General features: G+C 40.4%; 1 protein-coding gene across 1 annotated transcript in view; it reads right to left on the bottom strand.

The window, feature by feature from the left end:
- Window positions 1–18283: 18283 nt before the first annotated feature.
- TOX (thymocyte selection associated high mobility group box) overlaps window positions 18284–25815 on the bottom strand; it is a gene marked incomplete at its 5' end in the record, with an annotated part of 213742 nt that continues 206210 nt past the window's right edge. Inside the window, 2 exons of the mRNA XM_082044901.1 lie at window positions 18284–18369; window positions 20730–20881. Of these exons, the coding sequence (XP_081901027.1) occupies window positions 18333–18369; window positions 20730–20881 (189 nt within the window). The 3' untranslated portion in view covers window positions 18284–18332. The remainder of the gene's footprint in view (window positions 18370–20729; window positions 20882–25815) is intronic.

The raw sequence follows: 25815 nt of genomic DNA, 5'->3' as shown, positions 1-25815 counted from the left end.
TTCACTGAAAGCTACAAATCTCTTTATTTAGATGAGGCTTGGATTAATTTGTCAAACCAGACTTGCAAAGCTGGCTGTTATCCTTTCCAGGGGATGGTGATTAGATCTGTACAAAAGTTGGGGGTCTAATCACTGTCTTATACAATAATAATAAATATTATAACCTTCTTTGCTTTATGTTTTTCTAGCTGTGCAATCTGTCAACCAGTTTATCTTCTTTACTAATTAGGCTGGGGGTTTGGGGGGAATTATTCTGTAACTACTAAATCTCCTTCCTGATTAGCTCCTTGTTTACCTTCATCATTTGATTTGATAGCTTTTACTATTATTTGAATACAAAAGAATACAATTATTAATACCCTTGGTGGGGATATTGGTACATTGACTGTATAATGATGGTGTCAACTGCTCCACCCCCACTGTGCTTTCCCAGTGCTAAAAGTGGCTTTAAATGTCAGTGGAGAACTGCTTCTCTGTGCTTCCAGTTAGTAGCTGTCAGGGGAACTGCTTTCTTACTTGCATAATGTTTCCAAAAAGCATAAAGAAACAGATTTTTGTGGTAGATGTGGGGATTTATCCCCTGTCAAAGCACTAGCAAAGGGGTCTGAAAGGCTTCTTTATTCTTCCAGAAGAGGAGTTTTCAGATGGGATGAAGGCACTGCCCACTGGACTGCATGGTCCCTGAAGTAAACAAGAGCCATCCTTTGGATGACCATCATTTGTGGCCATTGAATTTTGTCCTTTGATGGGAAGTAGAGGAAAAGTTTCCCGAGCAAAACTTTTGCCCTCGTTCTTTGGGAACTAGGAACTGTAAGCAAGTGACCAGATCACATAAATACTCACTTTTTGAGGAATGGTAGAAGGCAGAAAAAGCACTCTGAGAAATGTTTTCTAAGTTTAAATTCTGAAGTTATGAAAGGAAGTGACAGACTATGCATTAAAAAAAATTGGAAGAAAATATTTTCTTTTTGGCTGATAATAGCTAAGAGCAGTGTTTAGATGAGGTAAGCAAAGGGTGCTCTGGAAAATGAGCATCATAAATATGCCCCTTAACTTAGGAGGTCATGTCCAAAGAATCAATAAATTTCTCAAATCAAGTAACTCCACTTATTTTTGTTGTTGTTGTTTAAAAAACACCCAGCTACATCCCCAAAGAGGAAATTAAATGCAAAACAAAAAATTAAAAATTCAAAGGATGTGAACATTAAATTTCCTAGAGAAACAGTGCCTTGGCTGCAGGGGACATTTACAAATGCTTTTGTGTTCTCTTTTTCTGGTTAAATGAGTATCTTGATATGCTGTATTGTTTTTGTGGTCAACAGCTATGGGAAAACATTCTTCAACTATGTTGCAGCCAACTAAAGCTGCTATTGAAAGCTTCGTTTTTATACTTTCTGCATTTTTTAAAAAATTTGAACTATGGAAACATAGCAGAGCTGCTTAGAGTTAATAAAGATCTGAAATGGCCCAGAATCATATGAGTTCTGTCAAACCCCTGTAAGTGATGTTGGTCTAGTTTAGAGATGAAGGAAATGTGCAGAGCCGGGGAGCAAAGGTTGTAACATTCTAGTTTGGGGAGCTTAGCTTAATCGTGAGCTTAGAAGTACCACTGGGGCCAGAGCCACCAGGCAAATGAAGGGTTTACTCTACCCTGAGGACACTTGTCTCAGATAGTTACAGCAGCAAGAAGCTATGTTTGGTGGGAGCAGGATGTGGGAGATGAGGGGGCACAGTTGAGGTCATGGAGGTCTATGTTAAGAGCCAGTGTGCTGGACTCTCTGTCCTGTTGCAGCCAGAGGACAGAGAAAAGAGGAAAATTAAGGTAATACCTCAACAAAAAAGGTGTTGAGTGCAGCAGATACTCCAGTAGATTTTACAGAATTTCCTCCTTGGATCCAAAATCTAATGGATTTGTAGTAACTTCAATCAGGGCAACTTAAAAGTTGATGAACAAGGTGAGCTTGGGGGGTCAGCTAATCCTGGAAAGGAAAGAGGAAAAAGAAGTTTCCCAGACCAACTTGTGTGTCCTCTGCCCAGGTTGCTGCCTGTGGCAGGGGCTGAAAGGGAGACAGGGAAACGCAGGCGGTGCCTTCTTGCAGGGGAGCAAAAAAAGGATGTCTGGGACCAGACAGGGGCAGCAGGACTGAAAGCACAGGGAAGGAGACAAAGGTGCTGGATGTTCAAAATTCTCCATTTTACTGCCCCAGCCAGCCAAATCTAGGGGTTTCCAATTAAAAATTAAATTAAAAAAAAAAAAAGGAGAGAGATTGCACAGCCTAATTCTCACTGTCCGTGATAATGGGGTTTTGGATAAACAAACAGTTTTTTGGAACTTAAGCTTCTTAGGGTATTAGGGAGAAGAAATCCTCAGATGTCACTGAAATGTGTCCGCTTATTTTTTTTAATGCAGTATGTCATGGAAGTGCAGCAGACAGCTACTCTTGTGTGTATTTCAACAGACTAGCAGGCTGAGATGGCTATATGTGGGGAAATAAACATCTTTGTAAACTCCTTGCATGTGACCAGTATTGAGTATAAGTCTTCAGAACAAGAAAAGGCAGCCCTTTGTGCCACAAGATTATTTTTAACTTGAGCTTTCAAGTAGCTATCAGAGATTACCTCTCATCTTTCACAGCATGAGTTTCATGTCTGTATTGTTAGGAAATACAGAACAATATGGAAAGCATGAAGGAAGAAAGGAAGAATTAAAGTACCTAAATCAGCTGAGTCATGGCTGAAATACAAAAAGGATTTCTGAAGGGTTGAGATTGAAACAGTAATGGAAAAAATCCTTCATCTATAGCTATGGGTTACTTACTACAATGTTTTTGATGAGAATTATGACAGGGTTCCTGGGGAGTCTCTTGCTTCAATTAATTAAACTCACACTGAGAGGACTACTTCAGCCCTGCAATGATTTTTTTTATTTTTGATGGGAAAGTAGCAAAAGCAATTTCAAAAGTATTTGGTGGGCCTTTTTTTTTTTTTATGATTCCCCCCATTTTCTGATGTTGAAGACTTTTGAGTGGAAACCAGAGCCCAAACCACAGACCTGAGTCTGGGAGCAGAGCATGAGGTGAAAGGTGACAGGCACAGAGGGGAGGGAAGTACTGCAAGAAAGAATGGACAAAATCTCTCAAATATCATCACCCTTGTTCTCCTTTCTTATTTCTTTTCTGTATTCCTATTGCTTTTTGCCTCTCCCCCTTAGTTCACTTTTGTCTCTGAACTGCGATATGCTTTTTCAAGAGAAATAGCAAATTGTTTTGTTTTGTTTTGCTTATTTATTTTAAGTGAGGCAAAAGAGTAAGTCTTTGTCTCAAGGGAAAAATGAATCACATTAGCACTAAGCAGAGTGATAACTAGCTCATTGGAGCCGTATGGTCTTTCAAAACAGTCTGCTATTCTCCAAGGTATCAGCTCAACTCCTATAGGAGACAGCACTCCCCAGATTTTGCTCCTTTCCCTTTACTCAGAAGAAAAACAGGTTATTTGAAACTACCTATCTTCCTTTTTGAAACAAGTCACTCAGCACTGCAGTTTTCTTTACTCTCTTTGAAGCTGGGCATACGGTAGTGCATGTGGTAAGTATGAAAACACCACTGCGTGATAAGAAACATACAATTAAGCCCGTGAGTGATAATGAACAGATGCTTCCCTCCCACAAATGCTTTCTCATATCAAATGAAGTCTGGCTGCAAGATTTTATCAGTTCTAGGAGTTTACTCAACTTTAGAGAAAAATGTACCTCCCTTGATAATATCCCATATGGTTATCTCTTGCCCCAGGGTTTTTACCTTTGTGGGTGAGTTCTTGGTGTTTCTGTTAAACTGATTTTTCCGATCTTGGCAAAACTGAAACCAAAATGGCATGTGACTCCTTGTGGGTTTACAATAAATAAAGCCAGTGCACACATGCTATCTGATTCTGGATCTTTCTCTACACTCTTATTAACTACTGAGATATTTTTCCTCTAGTGGGAGTGGACAAAGATAAAACCAACCAGTTTTTATCAGTAACATAGCAAGGAGATGCTGGCAAAATTAATTTGTCATATTTGACACAGGGATGGCCAGGATAGGGAGGTTTCTAGCAAACATCTGTCTTTAACTTGTTGAAACTTCACTTTGCCCTCTGGTAAAACTGCTAGTATTTATTATGGCACTGCAGGAGCACCTGGGCAGAGATTGGGACCTCTCACACTGGGGCCTGTGGACGTCTCTGGCAGGCAGGACAGCTGTGAGCCCTGGCAGCTGTGGGGTGGTTGGTGTGGCTGGGAGAGCAGCGTGACACCAGGGCTAGTGGGTGCATGATGCTCTCTGGCTCTGCTACCTTAACTTCTCTGTGGATCTGTTTCTTCCTTCCTTTTTACCTGTCCCAACATTTTAGATGAGAACCTCTGTAGGACAAAGGATGTATTTTATCATGTATCTGTCGAGTGCCAATCTTGGCTGCGGATTCTCAGCACTCCTGTGATATGAATGATGATTCCAATAATAAAGGCAAAGCCTGACCATCTGGCTGCTATTATGGTAATGTCTTGCTCTGTGACAGTGGGTCACTCTGTGCAGCTGCTTCTCTGGCTCATTCTATGTTGGAAAAGACGACTCTTTGGCCTTGGGCTAAGTCTCCATGGCTTGAAGATAAAAAAGGTCTGTGGTATTGCCACCTATCCTAGGTGTGGAGGCTGAAAAGAAACCCATCATCAGGAGAGTATCACTCGGGGTTGTATGTTGTGATATTCAGCCATGAGCAACAATTAAACCACTTGGTTTCACCCAAAAAGACAAGGATGGTCACTGCTCCCAAGCGATCATCTTCTCAGATCACTCCATCCATGCCTGTCTGGTATACAGATAACATGCACTATCCCCAAAGAGTATGAACTCTCCTGCTTTTATTTGAACATCTATGGGCAATGACAGGATTATGACTCAGTAGCAAACCTTTCCACCTCCCAGTCAGCTCTAGGTCTGGCTCTTGTGACGTGAGCCCGTGCAGCAGGGTGCTGGAGTGTCCTCCCTCGCCAGCTCACTCCATTTGCTGCTTGCACAGTTTCTGTGTTCCTGGTTGGCATACAGCAGACTCTTCAGTGCTTTGGGATCGAGATATCACTATAGCTGTGAGTCACAAAATGAATCAAAACATGAATTAGAAATTACTTATGAACTGCCTAATTTATGTTGATCAGAATTTTCAAACACGGCCTTTTTCATATTATAAGATGAAGTGTAGCTCATGATGATAATTCACATGGCTGAATATAGTGCTACTGATAATAATATTCAGCAGTGGGAAACTGTCAAATGCTTAGTCTCACCTTTTATCTATTATATTCTCCCATTAGCTGTTTTATTTTATTCCATTAACGGTTTGCTTTAGTTTGTACGATATGTTTGGTACCAGCTACATTAAAAAAGTTCTATTGCATTTGCAAAATGATTTTTACTGTCTCAGAGAGATAAGTTGGAAACTCAAAATTGAAATTAAAACTCTCTTCCCCATGTATGTACATATATTCACAGAATCATTCTGGTTGGAGGAGACCCTCAAGATCATTGAGTCCAACCATAACCTAACTCTAGCTCTAAACCATGTCCCTAAGAACCTTGTCTATATGTACCTTTTCAACATCTCCAGGGATGGTGACTCCACCACTTCCCTGGGCAGCCTGTTCCACTGCATCACAACCCTTTCTGTGAAGAAGTGTTTCCTACATAGAGTTCCAGAATAGACAGGGATCTGAGCATAACTGGATGAGCAAGAAAAAAAATCAGCAGTCTTTCCTGTATGGTGTGCAAAAAACAGCACTGCCACATTACTGAAGCCTTGCTCAATGGCCTGGTGCTGGCCAGTGTGTCTGCACGGCCATTTTGGTCCGGAGGATTCCCTGAATGAGGCACAGAAAAGGTGCAGATATGTTTCTCTAGCTGTGCTGTAGTTGAAGGCAAACACTGCAAGGAACCACCTCAGGCCTCCAGACCAAGCGGTTTAGTGTGGTCCAGCACCCCCCAGACCAGGGCCAGCCTTTCCTTGGGCAGAGTGGCTGCAACTCTACCCTCAGCTCAGTGTCCTGTGCTCTCCCACAGTAATCTGGAGCCACAACACACAGATCAGTGTTGGTGAAGTGGTGGTTTTTTTCTCAAAACCCATGATGGACATTTTGTAGCCCCCTGGAGTGTACATCAGGAAAGGGAGGCTGCGTGCGGGTGTAGGAGCAGGCTCCTTGGGGGCGATGGGCATGTGGGGATAGTCCTGAGGTACTGTGTAGGTCTGGTGCCATCTCACCTGTCCTCAGAGACAAAACTAAGGGGTTTCCATAGGGAAATGGGCTTAAAACCACACACAGGTCTGGGATAAAGGGGAACTTCACTCCTAGAGAGACCCTGGGAGTGAGCTACTATTTAAGCAACACAGATATCAGGGCCTAAGAGTGAATCAGTGAATTAAATTTGGCACTGGTGATACACCCTTTAAATCCTAAAGATACGCTGAAGGGGAATACAGTTTATTTATCTGTGGGGTTTTTTTACCACTGATCAGGCCATACTTGCTCATATCCAGAAGTCATCTCAGGCTGTAATTTTTTAAATCCCCATGGAGACGTTGCTGCAGCAGTGTCCTCAGGAGAAGGCAGGTTCCCTGCATGGCCCAAAGCAGGCGGAGCATTCACATGTCGTGTTGCAAATTGGATGCTTATTCCTTTGGGAGCACTTCCTTTGTGTGAGGCAAATTAAATCTCTGGCTTGTCTAAGGACAAGGAAGGAAGACTCTGTTTTGAGGACAAAGGGGAATTTCAACCCTCTCTTGAAGTAGAACTTAATTCATTTTAAGTGCTTGCTTCTGTGCCTTTACCTATTTTATCTGTTTTCTCTTTTGAAAAACAGCATGGCATGGAATTAAGGCATTAATTCAACACCATTCTGTGCTTGGTTTCATTCATATATTTCTTCAATCTAAACTGTTTTTCGACTTTTAAATTCAGTTCTATTCAAAACAATGACAAAAATTCCTTTAGTCTTAATGATAGAAGGTCAGGTCTTACTGGCAGAACACATTCTTAGGCTTTTTGACTTGCATGTGTCTCTCAAGAGGAAATTTTCTGATTCATTTTGGGAAAGGCATGAAAATGTTGGGATTTTTGGAAAGTAAACAATGCAGGTAAAGCAATTGCAACAGATTATTCATACAATTAATTCATTTTTTTTTCCTGTTTGCAAATATGCACTGTGAGTCTGATGTTTAGAGAGATGAACTAGCTGTTTCTTGATATACAGCTTATTCATGAATGGCTTGTTGTAATTCAAGTCACAGCTCTTTGAGGGCACTCAGGTCATGCTTTGCGTCCATTTTCCCTGACTAGAATCTGGTACAAATATTCATTATGACAAAATCATAGTCGTGATTACTTGTTGCTATGATGGGAGTTTGTTTTCTTGGAGTATGGAGGGAGGTTATGCTCCCCAAAGCAATAGGCTGAAAAACTTCCATACAATTTTAATACAACTCCATACAATCCTGGCCAAGGAGATAGTTCTTACTCTATCTCAGAGTCATACAATGATCAGTTTTTCAGGTGTGATTGAAATAGTTGGCAATGGCTGATGACCCAGCTTCAGTTCACATCAAAGCACAGAGAGGAGAGTGGAGATAAGGGCAGAAAAATGCTGAGGAAGAGGTAGCTGGGTACCTTTGCCTGCCCACCTGCTGCTGTGTTGGCGTGTTGATACAGCATTGCTGGGTGTGGAAGTCCCCCAAGGCAATTATTAGACTCCTTATCAGCTTGTAAGATGTATCTCCCATAGTGCAGATGTTTGCTGTGTTCCTGAGACTGGTCTCTGGGAGGGCAGGGAGCAGGACCAAGGTGTTTTGGAGGAACGGAGACACTGAGGAAGGGACAGACTCTGACCTAAAAGGAAATAAAGTGTGACATTTAGCTGCTGTCAGATAGAAAGCTGAAGGTGAAATTATTAAAGCAGTTCGCTAACTTCTGACATGTGAAAATGGATCCACACGTTACAGTCCAGTGAGGAGCATCAGACGGGACAGTTACCCTCTTCTGGTGTAACAACCACTCCATGGTGATCTCTCATCCAGCCCTTGGTGACCAAGGATGCAAATGCCTGTGCCCCAGCTACAAACCATGGATGTAAGTGATGTGCTGATATGTTTGGATTATTTTGGGAGGAAAAAAAAAACAAAACAACACAACACTCCCATTTGCCATTTTACTATCATAATTTTATTCTTGATGCAGGAGGTGCACCACAAAAATAAGCCTTGGATCTGCAGTTATTTCTGGTCCATGGATTATGTTTGCTTTTGTTTCATATCACAGGGCCTTGTGGCTGTCTTGGCCTGGCTTAGATTTTGCCTGATGCTGTTCATTGAAATGTTTTCTTTTCCACCATTGCCTTCAGGCACTGACATGGATTAGCCTTGGCAGCACCACGCAGGGGGCTTACACACCCTGATGCTCAATAATTACAACCTCCTGAACATCCTAACAGCTATAATAATACAGTGATATATGTATGCAGTCACGGTCTGTCAATGTATTGCCCCTGTGGTGTAAATCCTGCAAGCAATGTACTCATGACTGGAAATCTCCTTATTGCATGGAGAGTTTTGTTCTTTGGAGTGGTTTCTATTTCCATATGCTCTGGTTCTCTGAATGTCCAACAGAATGTGATATACTGCACAAACCTGCATCTTGAAGACACATAGGGATGTTTTTACCTTTCTTTTCACCTTTCTTTTTCTTTTGACTCCCTGACCCTCTTTCTTCCCATAGCTACTTGCCAAAAATTTTTCTGGGAAAGTAGCTGAAGAACCCAATATAGGTAAACATGTAAGGTTTGTTTTAAATTTCTGTGTTAGCAGTTAATGCATTTAACTTGCTAAATACATGTCAGGGTCTATATATGAGTTCAGCCACCTAACTCCTGGTGTGTGAATTGCTGACTTACTGGTGATGAGGTGCAGTTCAGGAGAAGACAGTACATTTTGTTGTAAGTGAAACCTCTGAACTTCATGCAGCAGTAGGAGCTTCTGTTTCCTGCACTTGTTCAATTAGCTGATCAACTCTTAAAGGGTGGAATTACTTCCCAGTGTAAGGTAGACATAGGCAAAGGAGAGAGGAATTTTGTCCTACATGGCATGTACCTTGGAGGTGCTGATCATTCTCTGACAGCAGAGAGAGGCCAGTGTGATCAGGTCCCTATCAGTGCGCCTGCACTGGGTGCTAGTGTTAAGTCCTACTGACCTACATGACCCATGGGCTGGGTGGTGGACACCCCTGAGTACTCAGACAGCTCTGCTGAAATAAGACAAAATGGCAGAAAGTGCCTGTTCTAGATCCATGGTGATGACCATGTTAATAAAGAGATTCTGGCATTTCCTGTGTCCTGCTCTGCTTGGTTCCAAATGAGCTCTTTGAATGGTAAAGAAAGACCTCACAGAATTAAAATTACTCATGCATGGCTTCCTAACATCCCCTCAGCATGTGCATAGTAGAGCCACATTATTTTCATTGCTAGGGGGAATTCCCTATCTCCACAAATGGGAATGGATTTACTGTAATAGCAGTTAAGTTTTCGAGTAGTGAATCCTCTCCAGTTTTCACACATTGAATGTATTCTCCAAAGTAATGATATCCAGACAAAAAAATAAAGGAAGATAAAGGGTCTGCATCATTATGTTTGACAGAAAATATACACTAGTTTTGCAGAGCTTGAAACAATCATAACTAAGCTCATGGAAAACTGCAAACACATAAAAGTTGTATGAAAAGATGCATAAATCAAATTTGTGCAGTAATTTTAATGCACTTTTTTGGATGTAAATTCCTTTAGAGGCCTTATCACATTCTGGTATGAATCTTGTTTGATTGTAAGGATTATGATGATTAAAGTACTAGACACTGGTGAAAATTTCTTCACTTCTGAAAAAAAAAAATAAATAAATCCAAGCCTGGAGGCAAAAATGTTAAAAATATATTTTTTTTGGTATGAAACAAATAGGTTTTTATCTAAACCATCTGGTGGAGCAAAAGCATTAAAATGTAAAGTCACATATTGATGCCCCCAGAGACTTCTTTTGAGTGCTATACGTTTAAAAACAAAACAAAAAATCCAAACCCTCCAGAAAACAGAAAACTCTGTTTCTTTTCCTTCATTTATCTGAGGCCTTGTTCCCCAGAGTCCAAACTTTAACCAGTCAGCTTTGCTTTGACAACCAATACACTCCTGCTGGTCTTTTCATGAAAGTCGCACTCCCAATAATGCAAACTAAATTTATTTCAGGAAAGCAATCAGTGAGTTAGGGTTTATGATTTGCTTGGGAGGTTTTTCTTCCCTTAAATAAACAGGACACTCAGATACAAATAACATTCACTTTTGCTTTTTCTGCACATGTAAAACCAGACTGTGAAACCTCAGTTTAAAATAGTACAATTTACTGTAGTACATGAGGTGTGTAACAGGAAATAACCAACAAAGACTTTCGCACTCCCTTTCCCAATTTGAGGCCAAATCACCATGATCTGCTGGGCTTCCTTTCTGTCCCATGTGTAGGGGATTTGGTGTGAGACAGAATCAGACTAGCCTAGACTGGATCTCTGGAGATTTTCTGGTCTGCTCTAGCGCCAAAGCCAATGCAACTTAAGACAGGGCTGTTCAGGGCTGTCCAGTTGAATTTTGTATATCTGCTAGGACAGAGATCCCACAGCCTCTCTGGGCTCCTGTTTCAGTCTTTCCAGCCCACCCCTGGTGATTTCTTTTCCTAATATGTAATCAGAACTCTCCTTATTGCAAGTTGTGGCTGTTGTCTCTTGTCATCCATGTATGCCTCCAGAAATATTTGGGCTCTGTCTGCTCTATACAGACCCAGCAGGGAGTTACAGACTACAGTAACAGCTCCCTTTGGATTCCTCTCCTTGAGATTAACCAGATCCAGCACTCTAATCTATTTCAGCCCCTTGACCATTGTGGTGATCTCTCCTGGATTCACTCCAATATGTAAATGTTTTCCTTGTACTGCGGTCACTTTTGGAAATGTTCCCACAGCTGAGCTCAGGTTCCTTCCCAGTCCAAACATGACAACCATACAAGAAGACAGGATAGCCTGTTTCTGGCTTTTGATCAAATTGTTCTCAAAAAATGATTTCTTGAGAGTTTAGCAATACCCAGCCTTGAAGATCTATCACCCATGTACTACAGATGCTTGACCTTCCTGCCAGGACCTCATTATATGACTTCTTCCAACCTGTTTGCAGAGGCCAACTTCTGCTGCAGAGTCAGGTGCAGGACAGTCCTGTTCCACTGTCATGAGTCTCTCCTTGTGTGTCCTATGAGTCTCCTGGGTGTGCAGATACATGTGTATGTATGATGCTTCGTTAAATCTGATGCAGAAAGTCAGACAGATTAAGGACTTTGCTGAATTCTGGGGAGAAATTCTGCAAAAAGAGAGAAATAAAGATGTTTGAGGGATATGAACAGTGTAGTTAAAACGCCCATCTCATGAGCTTTGAAATTTTAATCAAAAATTCCAGCAACATGAGACCAGAGATGACTCAGGCATGTCTCTCATGTTATTTTAGTCTTTTTAAAGTTAGCTTACAGTTAAGTTTGAAAATAGCACTCAGCTGTACACATATGGCTTAAAAGTGGAAAACTACTAAAGACAAAATGGGGAAATCTCCCCCTATTTATTATTTGTAAAATCTCACCTGAGTTAAAGTTGTCCTTGTGGATCTGAGCACTGCTTCACAGTTGTTGAATTTAGTTACAACTTAAAGAAGAAGGTTCTTTTTCAAAACTCTCAGATCTCAGCTATTCTTCCTCTAAATTACTCTGTGTCCCTGGGCATATCACTTACCTTCTTTCATATTCATCTCTTTAACAAAACCATGTAACACATGATTGTATGCTAGAGGAGTGGAGAGGCTCAGCTCATTATTTCAGAATGCTGAGCAGAAGTAGATATCAAAACATGAAGGCTTATGCTTCTAATTAGAGCATCAGATAGCCTTATTTATTCAAATGATGACATGCTTTTGAATGAACTTTGGAACTTCATGTTGCTATCTAAGCTGTGTTATACAGACAGCGGGGAAAATCTCTCTTGCATCTTCAAGTATTTAACAATATGACTGCAATAGTGGAATAAACATGAATCCAAGTGTTTCATTGGAAAGAAATCCGGAATTGCAAAAGCGAGCAGGCATTGTGTCTGCTGTGGGCTTACAGTGCCACAGTTGCTGTGCTAGTGTGGTAAGGGTGCTCTGCACCCGTCCCCAGCCCATCTTGGAAAGGCTTTGAACTTGTTTTACTTCCACCGAAACATGGCACTTTGGGAGCACCAAGACCAGCATATATGCTGGGCATAGAGCTGCGAAGTTTTTAATTCTAGGTTTCAAGGTGTGAGAAACCTGAATATTCACTAGAGGTTGTCCTTTTTTTCCTTTTCCTTTTCCTTTTCCTTTTCCTTTTCCTTTTCCTTTTCCTTTTCCTTTTCCTTTTCCTTTTCCTTTTCCTTTCCCTTTCCCTTTCCCTTTCCCTTTCCCTTTCCCTTTCCCTTTCCTTACTTTACTTTCCTTTTTTCCCTTTCTTTTTCTTTACTGAAGCTGTGCAGATGGTAAGGCAAAACTTCTTAGAAAGCTAATTTAGAGCAGCATCTGTAATGTGTGATTCTTGGAGCCTTCAGAGACTTCTGTGAAACAGTGGTACACGGAATATCACCCACTTATATTTGACTTAGCTAAAGAACATGTTTTACAAAGGTATTCATCCTTGATCTAACATATTTTTTTATTTTTTTTAATTTTTTCCAAGTGGTTGTGCATCCAATGTGTTGCTTGGTAAATTCAGAGTTAAAAGTACTTTGTTTCCAGTTCAAAATTTTCTGACCTAAACTTCCAGCCCCTGGACATGTCTGTGAGTCCTCTGGTTCTGCCTGCTGTGTGTGCTCAGTATCTGCCGTCCCCATCCCCACTGTTCAGCCGGCTGGCGGTCTGGAAAACGCTGATGTTCTAAGGGTTACTGGATTACAACTGTTCTCTGCAAACAGAATTCACATCTGTTCTGACAACTTATTTCAGCCTGATGCAACTTGAAAAGGTCGAGATTAATCCCAGAAAATCAGACTTCTATTGGAAAGGCCAAATCAACTTTAATTGTAACACATGACTATTTGTATTGGCGTTTAGCTGCAGCCGTTTATCCTTCTTTCCATTGGTATTATTTGTTTTTGAGCTAGCTACTAAAGCCTACAATGCAAGCTGAAATGTTTTATGTAAGGTAACAAAAATAACAGCTGACGTCTTCCCTTTTACAGGTTTCCACTGACCCAGGGTATTTTGTGCGCATGGCTTTTACGAGTTTTGTCTATCAATCAGTCTGAGGGAAAAAAAATCATAGAAGAAAACTGTTGGCTCATTTTATAAAGATTAATGGTGTCTACTGTACTCTCACACACCCTCCTAGCCTGTTTGCTTTATCCATCAGAGCCCGGGGGGATGAACCACTTGCTCTGGAGTTCTGCCTCCTACTCGACCTCAGTCACGAGTGATCAGGGGTTTAAAACCCCTTCACCTTGCAGCAGTTGTGGCTTTCTGTGTTGGTGAGGCGACTAAGAGCAGCACCCTCCCCTTGGCACGGGGGGCAGGTTGGTGTTGCACCTCTGTACCCACCCTACCAGCAGCTGCCATCAGCTCAGCCATCGAGCCCCCAGCTGACATCTGAGCTCTCAGATCCCCCAAAAAGTGACGGGACGGGAGAGACTCATTTGGCAATACTTTGCTCTTGCTGTTTGGCCTGGAGAAAGATACTCAGAGTGGTAAGATTGTTTAGCAACAGCTGGCAAGCACCCGGGTGTGAGCCTCATTTTCAGACATGACAGGCACTTACAGGAATGTTGCCAGATACAGCTGTTTAAAAGCCTTAATAAACAGCAAGTCAATACTAATCTTTGCCAAATTAATCTTTTCCTTGACAGCCCATCAGAGCAATTATGCTCAGACTTGTTGTAAACACACAATTGTCAGAGGGTAAGGATCTTGTCTGCAGTATACTGTGCATTTCTGCACACAGCTTGTTTTCCAAATGGGAAGGTTTCCTTCTCTTTTCCCTTTCCTTCCCCTCCCTTCCCGCTTCCCTTCCCTTCTTTTTTTTTTTTTTTTCCCTCTCCTATTTTATTTTCTAACCAATTACATGTTTGCCAGCTTGGTGTTAGCCTGAATGAAATTTCTTTGTAAAGTGTCTATCGCAGCAAGCCCTTAACAGAATGTGAAATGATGACAGTCACAGGATCCATGCAGATGCACATTTGCTAGTGGGTTACTCTAATTAGGCAGTAACTGTGACAGACTCTGAAATGTTACAAGTCATTGTTCTCACTTGTCCTCTTGTTGGTGGAATAAGAACTACCTTTGAGTTGTGATTTAATGTGCTGCTGGGTGATAATAAAATACATGACTTTGCAAAGGAAAGCAAATGCTGTGTGTGAGACCTGACACAAAGCACCTCGTGTTCTCGGAGGTGCTCAGCACTTTCTGCAGCACTGCTAGCACACTGCTATGCCCATTAAATAAAATTTTATTTAAATGCAAAAGGACTTGGAGAAAACAGATAAATAATTAACAGGGCAATGGCTGTTTATCATCTATATTTATCTTTCTATCTCTCTATCATATCTATCTATCATCTATCTATCTCTATCTATCTATCTATCTATCTATCTATCTATCTATCTATCTATCTATCATCTATCTATCTATCATCTATCTCTACTAATCAATGGGATTTCTGGAGAGTAACTCCTGTATGGGTTACATACAGCTCTTTAGCTATTTCTCAAGGTGCATTCAAAATAAGGATTTTTACCTGCTCTGTTTCCTCAGAGCACAGAAAGACATCTCTGTGGATCTGCCATGTTTACAGGATCAGGTAAGAAAGAGGCAGATACAGACTTGGAGATGGTACTTCAGGTTGAGATGAAGTCTCAGAAGGTTGAGGAAGGTGTTAAGAGTGTATTTTACCTTCCAGTAATGAGCTCTTTTGTTGTTGGGTTTCCTGTTTACAGAGGAACCTTGCAGAGAATATTTGGCACAGACACCACTGGAATCAGGACCTGGTATTTGGTGAGAGAGAGGTGGGCACGAATATATTAAGTTTCATTGTGAATGGCTGGGGCCCTCCATGAATACATTACTTACTGCCTGGGGATGAATGTGGGGGGAAAAATCCTATAGCAGGTCCCTTTGAAGAGCTTCTTTGGGTCAGAGGCAGAAGCTGGATGGGATTTCTGCTTGAACCTCTACGAGTTTGATGACAGAGATACTGGGACTCGTGTTGCCAGAATGGGGCACATCAAGAGCAGCAGTAAATTCAAAAAACCTTTCCTTTTCAAAACCTCTGCTTACCTTGCTGCAACCAAAGGGGATTTACATCTTGCAGGCTGCATATATTGCTAACCTTGCATTTTGCCTACCATTTTTTAAAAATAATTAAAAAAAATATTGATTTCAATTAAGAGAAGACATTATTTCCCTTGGTTTCTGTCACCTTGTCAGATATCTTTGTTATATTTACTTGCTGTTACTGTGTTGCTTCAGTGTGTAGGTTGTTTTGTTCCTGTGTGCTTTCTCGTTATCCTTGTTACGACAGATGGTGACTCACAACCAGTGACTTGGGTATATGTGTTACTGTGGTGCCACAGCCACAGTGCTTCACCAAAGGACAGGGCACATCTTCATGAACTCCAGAGGAGTTTAACCTGCTTCCAAAAGGATCTCAACCTCGGCTCCATCTTTTGACCATGTGTATCTGTCAATACACAGCTGAAAATAAACAGCAGATTGTCCTTGGCCAGCAGCCATTGTTTTTCTCCAAGGTCAGACACAACAAACTGACATTTACACATTGAAGTTGGATCTTTCCTTTGGAAGAAGTGGCTTCAATACAACCCTGGCCAAAACTGCTGCTCTTCCACCATAGCTGCCCCATCTGAACAGAGCCCAGGCACAAAATCACACTCAGAGCACCGGACAGGTAAGGTGCTGTACAATAAACACACCGCAGGTTTCCCTTCTTACAGATGGAGAGACACCAACTAGCCAGAGTTTCATACAGAATAAGTATTTTATTCATGATGTATTTTTTTAATTTATTTACATTAAAGTTTTCTTGTATTTTGAACTCTGCTTGGATACCGAAATTAACAACTTTATGTGACTGCGCACCTGCTCTAAAAGAAATGGAGATAACACAGTTCTTTTCTGTAAAAGAAAAAGGAAAACTGCCTGTCAAAATCAAAGCTGATTTTTCTCATCCCCAGTAATTATCTTCTTGCTTCAGAATTAATATGAGTGGAAAATGTAGTTTACTATAATATAATAAATAGAAGACATTGGGTAATTAGTAGTGCTGGTATATTTCTAAAGTACTAAACAGACAAACAATAAACTGTGAATTTAATCACAAGTTCTCATACAGTTTCAAGACAGGAAAATTAGAGCTCTCAGCTACAGTCATTTGAGTAATCACATCTGATCTGCATTATTTATTAGTTATTACATGCCAAGTGATTTCGATTGTACATTGCCTGAAATCATTCCAAAGCAAGCATACCTTTGATTCTAGCTTTTTTTTTTTTTAAATCAATGGCATTGCATAATGTGTGTTTTATCTGAGATGCTTTCTTTATTTCACATAGAAAATACAAATCAGTGGTACTCTCCATTAATTGGACAGGCATCTAGGATGAAATCCTTCAGAAATATCCTTGATCCAAAATATTGACAAAATACCTTTTTTATTTTTTTTTTTTGATCCCTTTCCCTGTGGCTGTTGAACTTACCTTTCATCTTAGGATGTATTTGTGATATACTCCCTAAAACTCTGTAGGACCCTTTTCATGCATAATAAAATGGCTGAAGCATATTTGGTAATATTTCTGTTGGTAATATTTTTATTCCACTTGACTAACCAACCAAAACTGATAAAGTTTCAAGAAGCAGCACTATGCGCTTTTATTCAGTTAGTTTTGTTGGTTCAGGTCTTAGTTTTGGGCAGCTTCTTGCTACAATGCTTTAAAAAGGGAATTACTTAAAATATTTTATTTTCCTTAACAACCAAAGAAATACAGAAATAAGTATTGGTTACCTTCATTTTCTGCCGATAAAGCAGGTTTGGTGTTACATATGTCACTGTAAAAACTAAATAAAGTATTTACATCAGTTGTGAACAATTTGTGCCAGCAAAAGTTAAAGCATCAAAGAAATCTCTTTAAAATGCTAACAAATTTACTTACAAACACCTATATTTATTATTTCATAAATAGGCGCAACAGGTTCCATAAAAAAGATTAAATACAGACACAGTATGAAGAAACAATAATACATAGCCATATGTAAAGGTTATAATTTAGCTGTCTCCAATCTGTTTCTGCATCTAATAAAATATCAGGTAAGCATTTCGCAGTTTTATACATAAAAGGACTTAAATGATGTTTACTAATCAGTACACATAAAGTGTTTTTCTTTTAAAAAAAGAAGCATTTTTAGGCAGTACAAAATAAATGTGTTTGCTCTTTATCAACATCAATTTTTTTCCTAGTTTTTTGTGTTTAGTTCATGAGACAAAGCCAATATTTTCAATTAATATAATTTGGGAATATTTTACTTTTTTTTCTCCAAATACTTTGAAAATATAGAACTATTAGTCAGTTGTTTAAAATGAAGTAAAAATATGAATGTTTGCCAATTTGACCCTTATTGTGAAATCAATAAACTGGAATGAGCCAGTTTCAATTACAATTAGCTACAAAAACATTCACATTTTATACTCTAGGAGAGTGTAACATAGATGCTATTTACAAACTTGCTATGACTGCTACATCAAGCCATTTAAAAAGTCTTTAGTAGTTTCATATAAACACCCATTATGAAAAACCAATGGAAAATCCAGGACTTTTATCCGAGACATCTACAGTTGCTAAGGCAGTTACTATCGCAGCACTTCACAGCAAAAACCAACATAAAATCTGAATGGTCCAAGTTTCCTTCAGGGAAGAAAGAAGCAATGTCCGTTATAGGATCTCAGGGTGGGAGTAGAAAGGAGAAAGAAAGAGAAAAATGGGGGGGGGCAGGAAAGAAAAAGAAAGAAGCAAGACTATTTTTTCCAGAGTGGCTGACCCACAAGCTCAAATAGTCCTAAGTGCTTAGCAACTTGTATATCCTAATAAAATGCAGAACTGCCTTGACTGCATAAAGCAATCCATGATGAAAAGACTTCCCTGCATTCCTCAGTGGAAAGGAGAGGTGCTTCAGATTTTCAGGTAAGGTAGAGTGCTTTGTCCCTCTGCATGCCCCTATTCAAAGAGAAAAAGAACAAATGTGATTTTTTAAAAATTTGACAATTTTTTAGTCCTATTCTTAAAAAAAAAACCACCCCAAAACACCACCAAAAAATAACCCACCCTCAACCCTGCTGCATGTCATTAATTCCAAGCATATCACTCAAGCACGACTGCAATACCATGGTAATAATAAGAAAAACCCATGGTGGTATGTAGCAACCTGGAGACCACAGCTGGCTCTAAACTAAACAGGACAGGGACATGGGTTGAAGCCCTGGTTTGGAATCACCTCCACTACTGGGTTGGTAGCACTGACTACCCCTCTCTCACAAACCACCTAAGTACAGCTGAGGGTTTAGCACAGGCCTCAGAACAATATTCCATAAACACCCGTTATTGATGTGGCCGCTGTCCCTATTACAGGAACATGGGTGGTAGCCACTGATACCTCTGGGCTGTCTTATTTGCTAGCACAGACATAGCCAAAACATGTTGGGTTGGCAGGTTCATGTAAGTGCGTGCAAGGGAACACCAGACGCTTCTGGCAAAGCCAACCTGACCAACTCTACTGAAGACCAGACTCTACAGGAGCTTTTCTACCAATGCACTGTGTCTAGCACACTTTTACATTCAGTTATTGCTGGGTTTTAGCTTCAGCGGAAGCATACCAGCTCAGATCAAAAAGGAGCCATTTACCAGTTTCTAATTTGGAACACTGTACAATTCAGAAAAAATATATCATTTAAAGTAGAAGCAGCAACACTGATGAGGCTTGGCTCACACTGCAGAGATTTTCTGGGAGAGAGGCTTTACTCTCAATCTTCTGCTTCCTTGCCAAAACCCAGGCACCAGTTTTGTTGTTCCACAGCTTTACAGTTTACTTGGTTTGGAGTCTGGGAGCAGGAAAGAGCGAGCTACAGTGCACTGATAACTTGTGCCAATGCTATGGCAGAAATAGGTCAAATCCATGCACAGATATTCATAAAGGCATATCGACACAGGGTATACACAGGGTCTGCTCAGAAGAAGCTTCTGCTGATGGAAAGTTATGCCTGGTGGGCACAGAGAGGGCACTGCTGGCAATGATGGCACATTGCTTTTTCCAGAAGAGACTAGGAGTCAAAGCTACAGGTGGCTATGGACTGTTTGACAGAGGACAGTCTATTCGGAGCTCAATTTAAGTGCATATGAAGGTCTGTGGGCTGGGTCGGCTCCTACAAGGGCCTGCAATGCAGAGCAAGACATTATGGTGGTACCAGCACAGAAGTGAGACCCTTCTTCTGAACAAGCAGGCAAATCATAGGGCAATGGTAATAGGTATGAGGGAAAGTGATGCTGCTGTGCAGACTAGTTAAAGTCTGACTCAGTGTTCACAGGTTCCAGTCAAGGTGTTATCCTGAACCAGTGACCAGACAAAGATCTTTGTTCAGTTCGAGTTTGAGATCCAAAAACACTTTAAAATTATAATGCAAGTGAAATTCTCAATTTCGGTAAATGCAATGGGTGAAACTGGTCTTTAGTTCTACTTTGTGATTGTTTGTCTGGGCAGGATTTGACACTTTGGTAGCAACCAAGAGCTTGTATCTGCCTCTGCTTTGGAAATTCACATCAAGTACAAGGTGAAGCATCTTTACAAGGCACAACATCTACAGTTTAAAACTCAAAAGATACCTTCTGTTCAGAGTCTTAGATGTTTCCAGAGAGTTGCTGGGACTGTAACATGGCTTCACAAAAACCACGCTGCAGAGGACCTGAGATTTTGAAGGGGCTACTAACCTTATGGTAGGGGCATAGAGCTCCTACAATTATGGTGTTACAGTCATGTGATTTTCATGCCATTCTCTTTCATATATCTTGTATCCCACGCATCACCCCTGCATCTCACCGATGTGGGTTTTCATGACTCAAACTAGTTGTTTTCACTGGCAAGCTCTCCTCAGCATTAGAGCACTTGGAGAAAATACAGTGTGTTTCAAAAAGATAGACCCAATTTCAAATTGAAGCAAATTTCAAATTGGGTCCATCTTTTTGAAATATCCGTAGTTCACACCATTTGCTTCTCAGGTAGGAGGCAGTGATCTTAACACTTCTTTCCTACACCCTTTCCCTAAGATTTCAGTTCTGATTTTCTAAGGAACTGAAGTTCTGTAAGATCAAAGTGTGCTGTGATAATGTGACAACAGTGTCTAATAAATGTAATGAAAACTTGTTCTCCCACAACAGTCTAACTGCTGAATAAATACAGTACCATGGCTGATGCACTTCTGAAATACTGTAGGGAAACAGGCAACAAAGCTGTTTCCAAATTCTCTTATCAGACACTTGTGTCATGAATGTTGCTCAACACAAGGTGGCATTCACTGGCTGCTTACCCATTACTGCAGTAGTCATTATTCCAGTCCACAGTCTGTGCTGGAGGATTTCTGCACCCTGAACGAACATACTCCATTGCTTGGGTAACAACTTGTGCAGCTGTTGATGTTGGATTGATGATATTCTGATAATCAGGCTGAAGAGTAAATCCCTAGAGGAAAAAGCCAGTACATTACTGTGTACAGAAACCAAGCAACAGGTTGTGTGCATTTAAAAAAATCCCAAACGGTGTGTACCATAAAATGGTAGAATACTTATTTCCAAGCTGTATTTTACATTATCAAACTTAAAATGGGAAAAAAATGTGTATGTGCTTTCTAAGTTTTAAAATCTTTCTTTGATTTGAGAAATTAAACACTGCCAAAATGTCGTTAGCTATTACACAGTCACAGGATGGAACTAAAAGGGAGAGAGCAGAAACAATTCAAAACCAAGAGAACAACTCAATCAACACTGGGGCAAAAAGGTCTGTTTGCTCCTTAGAGCTTCCATTTAGATTAAACGTAAGGACACACACAAGTTGTTAATTCCCAGAATATGCAACAGAATCTTTTTGAGGGATGTAGGCAGCAGGTGGCTGACTGTTTTATTAGACTACACCTATTCACATATTGTTCTCAAAACCCTTTTTCTTCATTCAGTCACAAAGGGACCATCTGCTGCTTCTTTTATTTGTACTTCTCTCTCAACTAAACAGAAATTCAACCAAAGCTTTTTAACAGTTGATGGACTAATGTAGTGAAAGTAGCACAGAATAACTTGCTTTTTGAAACCAAGAAGACAAGGAAAAAAAGTGGAAGTTACAAAGAGACATCTAACCTGCTTCCTGAAACATCTGTCGTATGGAAAGTCATAATAATTTTTAGCTCTTTTGATATACAAGGATGTTTAAATGCTGTGTTTCAAAAGAAGGAGAACAATTGAAATTTCGAGGCTAGTGTATCAGGTTTACCCTGTACAAATGTACATGACGTTTCTGTAAAGTTAGAGGAACTACATTGGGTGAAAGTATGGGAATGCTGTACAAAAGCAATTTATATCTGCTGAAAACAAACTAGACCAAACTCCTTCCTGGGGCAAGAGCACACAATTTTCACTTAAGTTAACTGAACCAAAATATCTAGTTAGAAAATCCATTTCTTTGGGCCAAAGTCCACATACAGAATAGAAAGGATTAAAGCTCATAGCTTTTAGTTTTATATTCTTCCGGATTATGTGTGATAGCTTCATATACACAGTCTTCATTAAGACAGGAATTTTGAGATGTAGGTTTTTTGTTGTCGTTGCTTTTGGTTTTGTTTGTTTGTTTGTTTGTTGATGGTGGTTTTGTGTGTGTGTTTGTTTGTTTGTTTTCCCCCCTGAGAGTTTAACAGCTCAGCCACGCTACCCTTAATCAAGTTAAATGAGTATTCTCAGTTTCTGCCTGGCCCCCTTCATCCCCAGAAATGAGCTTCCTTCAAATACAAAACACCACTTCAGTCTTCACATCCCTCTTTCTTGATGCCTCATACTCCAGCCCCCCAACAGAGGTCCTGCAAGTGCTCTGCCCCGTTGTGCCTCTCACATATACTGTCACCTCACTCCACTCATCCTGACCACAGATTACCACCTAGGCCATAAACTAGTGTAATTTTCTTCCATAATCTGTTCCATATGGAGAATATCCCAAGTCACACCTCAGTACTTTAAAATGCTCTCCAAAGCCTCACTGTGTCCCTGATGACTCTCCAAGAAACAGTCCATTAGCAGCAGGCAAGTTCATGGGCTGAATTCAGCACCTAGCTGTCACGTAACACATACCACCCTGCTAATAAGGTAAAACAAAACCCACCCATGGTGACTGTAAACCCCATGCTCTGTACACAGCCTTTTCACCAGGCTCTAAACCTGCACATCAGGCTGCACAAACAACCCCCATGTCTGCAACGAATCCAAAGGAAACCGTAATCGAGCAGACTTCCCAATGACTTTAATTGGAGTTTTGTGTAATTAGAAAGCAGAAAAATTGGTTTTGAATATGAATGTCTTCATTTTTATATAAAACATCACCCATAAGGGACTTTATAATTTAGCTGCAAGAGGAAACTAACCACAGAAACACATTCTACCCTCAGGCATGCAGGTTCACCTTTCATAGCAAAGCCCCTGAGCTATCTCTTATCGGTCTTCATGAAACAATCATATATACAAGAAAAACACTGCATGAGGCCAGTACCTCCAGCAGTGCTGAAGTGGAGCACACAAGTGAGCAGGTACAGAGATTCAAATACTCATGCAGCAAGAAGAGACAGTTCCTCCAAGTCAGAGGAAGAGCCCATCAATGCAATATCCTTTCCATTTCTCCTGGATTTAGGACAAATAAATAGCTTAGATATGGGAGGATGGTTCTGTGGTTTAAATGCTGGCTTGGAACTGGGTGGGGACTTAAATTGTCTCAGGCTTTCTGTGTGACCACAGCCAAATTGCTTAGGCTCTCCTCCAGGGAAGCACACGTGCATTTGTGCTTGGACTGAGTTGGTACCTCTCATGTTAAGGCTGGGACCACAGATCTGAACTTAATTCTCCTATCTGCAAAATAAGGGGTAACAACAACACTTTCATCTTGCACCTGGCAAGTCTGTTTAGTTTATAACTGCCTGGGATGGGGGCCTGGTTTTTAGGACATGCTCACGTGATAAATTTTAACACGGTGCAGAGGTATCTGAGCCAGGCTCCAGCTCCAGAAGCAGCTGAGCTGCCACAGCTCAGAGGTCCCACTGGGACTGAGGGCTACTGGAATACCAGCAAGGTGGGTGTTGGAAAGCATGCTTCTTAAGGCAAAAGTAATTTAATAAACCTGAACTCAATATGAAGGACTGATAAAGTATGGCAATGTTTAAAATATAAACAAAAATGACTTCGGCTTTTTCATTAACAGAAAAAGCTCTGGAAATATAGATCTGTACAACAGAGGGAGACAGCCTTGTACCAGGCTTGCAGTAAATATTTGTGTATTATTTATGCAAGCCTTTAACAAACAATGATGAAATAAAAAGTGCTCCGAAAATAAGTGCTTTGAGGTCTAATTAAACAATGCTGAATGTTTTTGCATTGTAATGCTCAAGAGAAAATCACCAACTGTTTTGCAACATGCCTAGAATTTTAAATTTCATTTTCTTGTTCCAGATTGAAATAAAAATAAGGAACTTGATAAAGATTAATTCGATGTCAGGTGGGACATTTGCTCTTTAATTAGATTTCTGTAGCCCTAGCAGTTTCGTTGTGCCACTGTAGCAAGTCCTAAAAAGCCTGCAGCAGAACCAAACAGTGATCCTCATCTCCACACTTTACTGGGAACTAATTTCATTTCCTGCCTGTCTGGAGAGGTATTTTCAACAGGCATCAATGTTTTTGTCTTCACAACTGATTTATTCATCAATCTCAATGTGATATTTTAAACCTTTAAATTACATCCAAATCCTAAAGCATCTGTTTATTACACAAGGAAATTGAAAATCTGTCTGTGTGATATCATACAAAGATTTTTCCTTAAGGTTATAAAGGAAGTTGACAGATATTAATGATTTTTTTTTTTTCTCTTGACCTCATTCGAAGGCAAAGCTTAACAAAAAAGAGGAAGAAATCTGGACAAATACAGCAGGTCCATGAGTTTACTGTATATAATATTTATACCAGAAAAAATGAGGCTATTATTTTGGGCAGGATATGCAATCATCTTGCTGTATACATTTATTTTCTAAAGGAAAAGGAATATCTTAAAGTAGACTGAAATGAGTTATTTTTTTAAAAATAAAAAATAAAATGTGACATACATTAATCTTCTGCTTCTTTGTTATTCATACACTTGGAGCCATTTGTTACTAGACATTAAGAATCTAGTTTTGCTTGCTCTACCTGTGAACTGAAGTGGGACAGAGATTTTAAAGGGACTCACCACCTCACCCAATATTGGGTGAAGGATTTTAAGCAGGGAAGGAGATGCTTCCAGAAGGGCTACTTAAAAGGCCTCCTTAACAAGGATGGGGCATATTTGGGAGGGAGGGAATCCTTGGTCTCATCAGTCTCCACCGGAAGTAGGACAATACAACAGGCTGGAGGTGGGAAGGATGCTCAGAAAGATGCACAAGTGTCTGTTTGAATAGAGAACTTTTCATCTGTGGGTGCACATAGCAAATGGGAGGGAGCATGACAGCACAGCACCTAGATTGGCATCCAGGCTGACCAATGAGATCTACCCTATCATTAGTGTCATGCTCTATATATATAGCTGGAAATGGCTTTTCCAGCCTTGCTTCTTGCTTTTTTTTCTTTTTTTCTGACACTGGCTCTTCAGTGTGATCATGTTTGAGAGCAAACTCTTGTCTGGATCTCTGCTCTTCTGGGACTGGCTCTACAGGACTGGTGTTCATGAGCAAATGCATTGTGCATCACCAAATTTTTCCTCTTTTCTTCTTCTTCTTCTTCTTTTTCTTCTTCTTCTTCTTCTTCCTCTTTCTTCTTCTTCTCTTCTTTTGCTGTCTTATTAAACTGCTCATATTTCAACTCACGAGTTTCTCCCTTCTCTTTCAACTCTCCCCATCTCACTTTGTGGGGGGACCGGGATCGAGCAGCTGCATGATCATAGTTGCCAGCTGGGGTCAAATCACCACAGCTCAAAAGTTGTATTACTTTGAAACAAAAGTAGGAGTGTAAGAAATATAAACTGGCTTGTAGATGTTCCACAGTGCTTAAAGAGAAATGTAGTTAAGATTGGCAGTGTAGCATTTGGCAGTGTAGCAGGGAAAACCACATATCACCTTGAGTGAAACTCAGAAGTACCTTCATTATAAGCCCAGGTTTTCCCCTGAGTTTTTCTGAGACTTGAACGTGGTCTCTCCCAGGACACTCACACCAGGACACTGGGTTTCTAACTAATAGGAAAACCTTCAGGAGTGCACAACAGCAACAGACTCCACATTTGTGTGGTCATAAGCCTGTTGAAAAATAAACTGGACTAGGAAAAAGTTGTAAACATTTTAAAAATTTTCCTTCTTGCATGATTACTCCAAATCACTCCTGAGACTGAGATCAAAATCTCTGAAAAAA

Source organism: Streptopelia decaocto (genome assembly GCF_964273445.1).
Source record: "Streptopelia decaocto genome assembly, chromosome: 2".
Lineage (NCBI taxonomy): Eukaryota > Metazoa > Chordata > Aves > Columbiformes > Columbidae > Streptopelia > Streptopelia decaocto.
The sequence above is the reverse complement of the archived record's forward strand: the minus strand, read 5'-3'. Positions and strand labels throughout refer to the sequence as shown.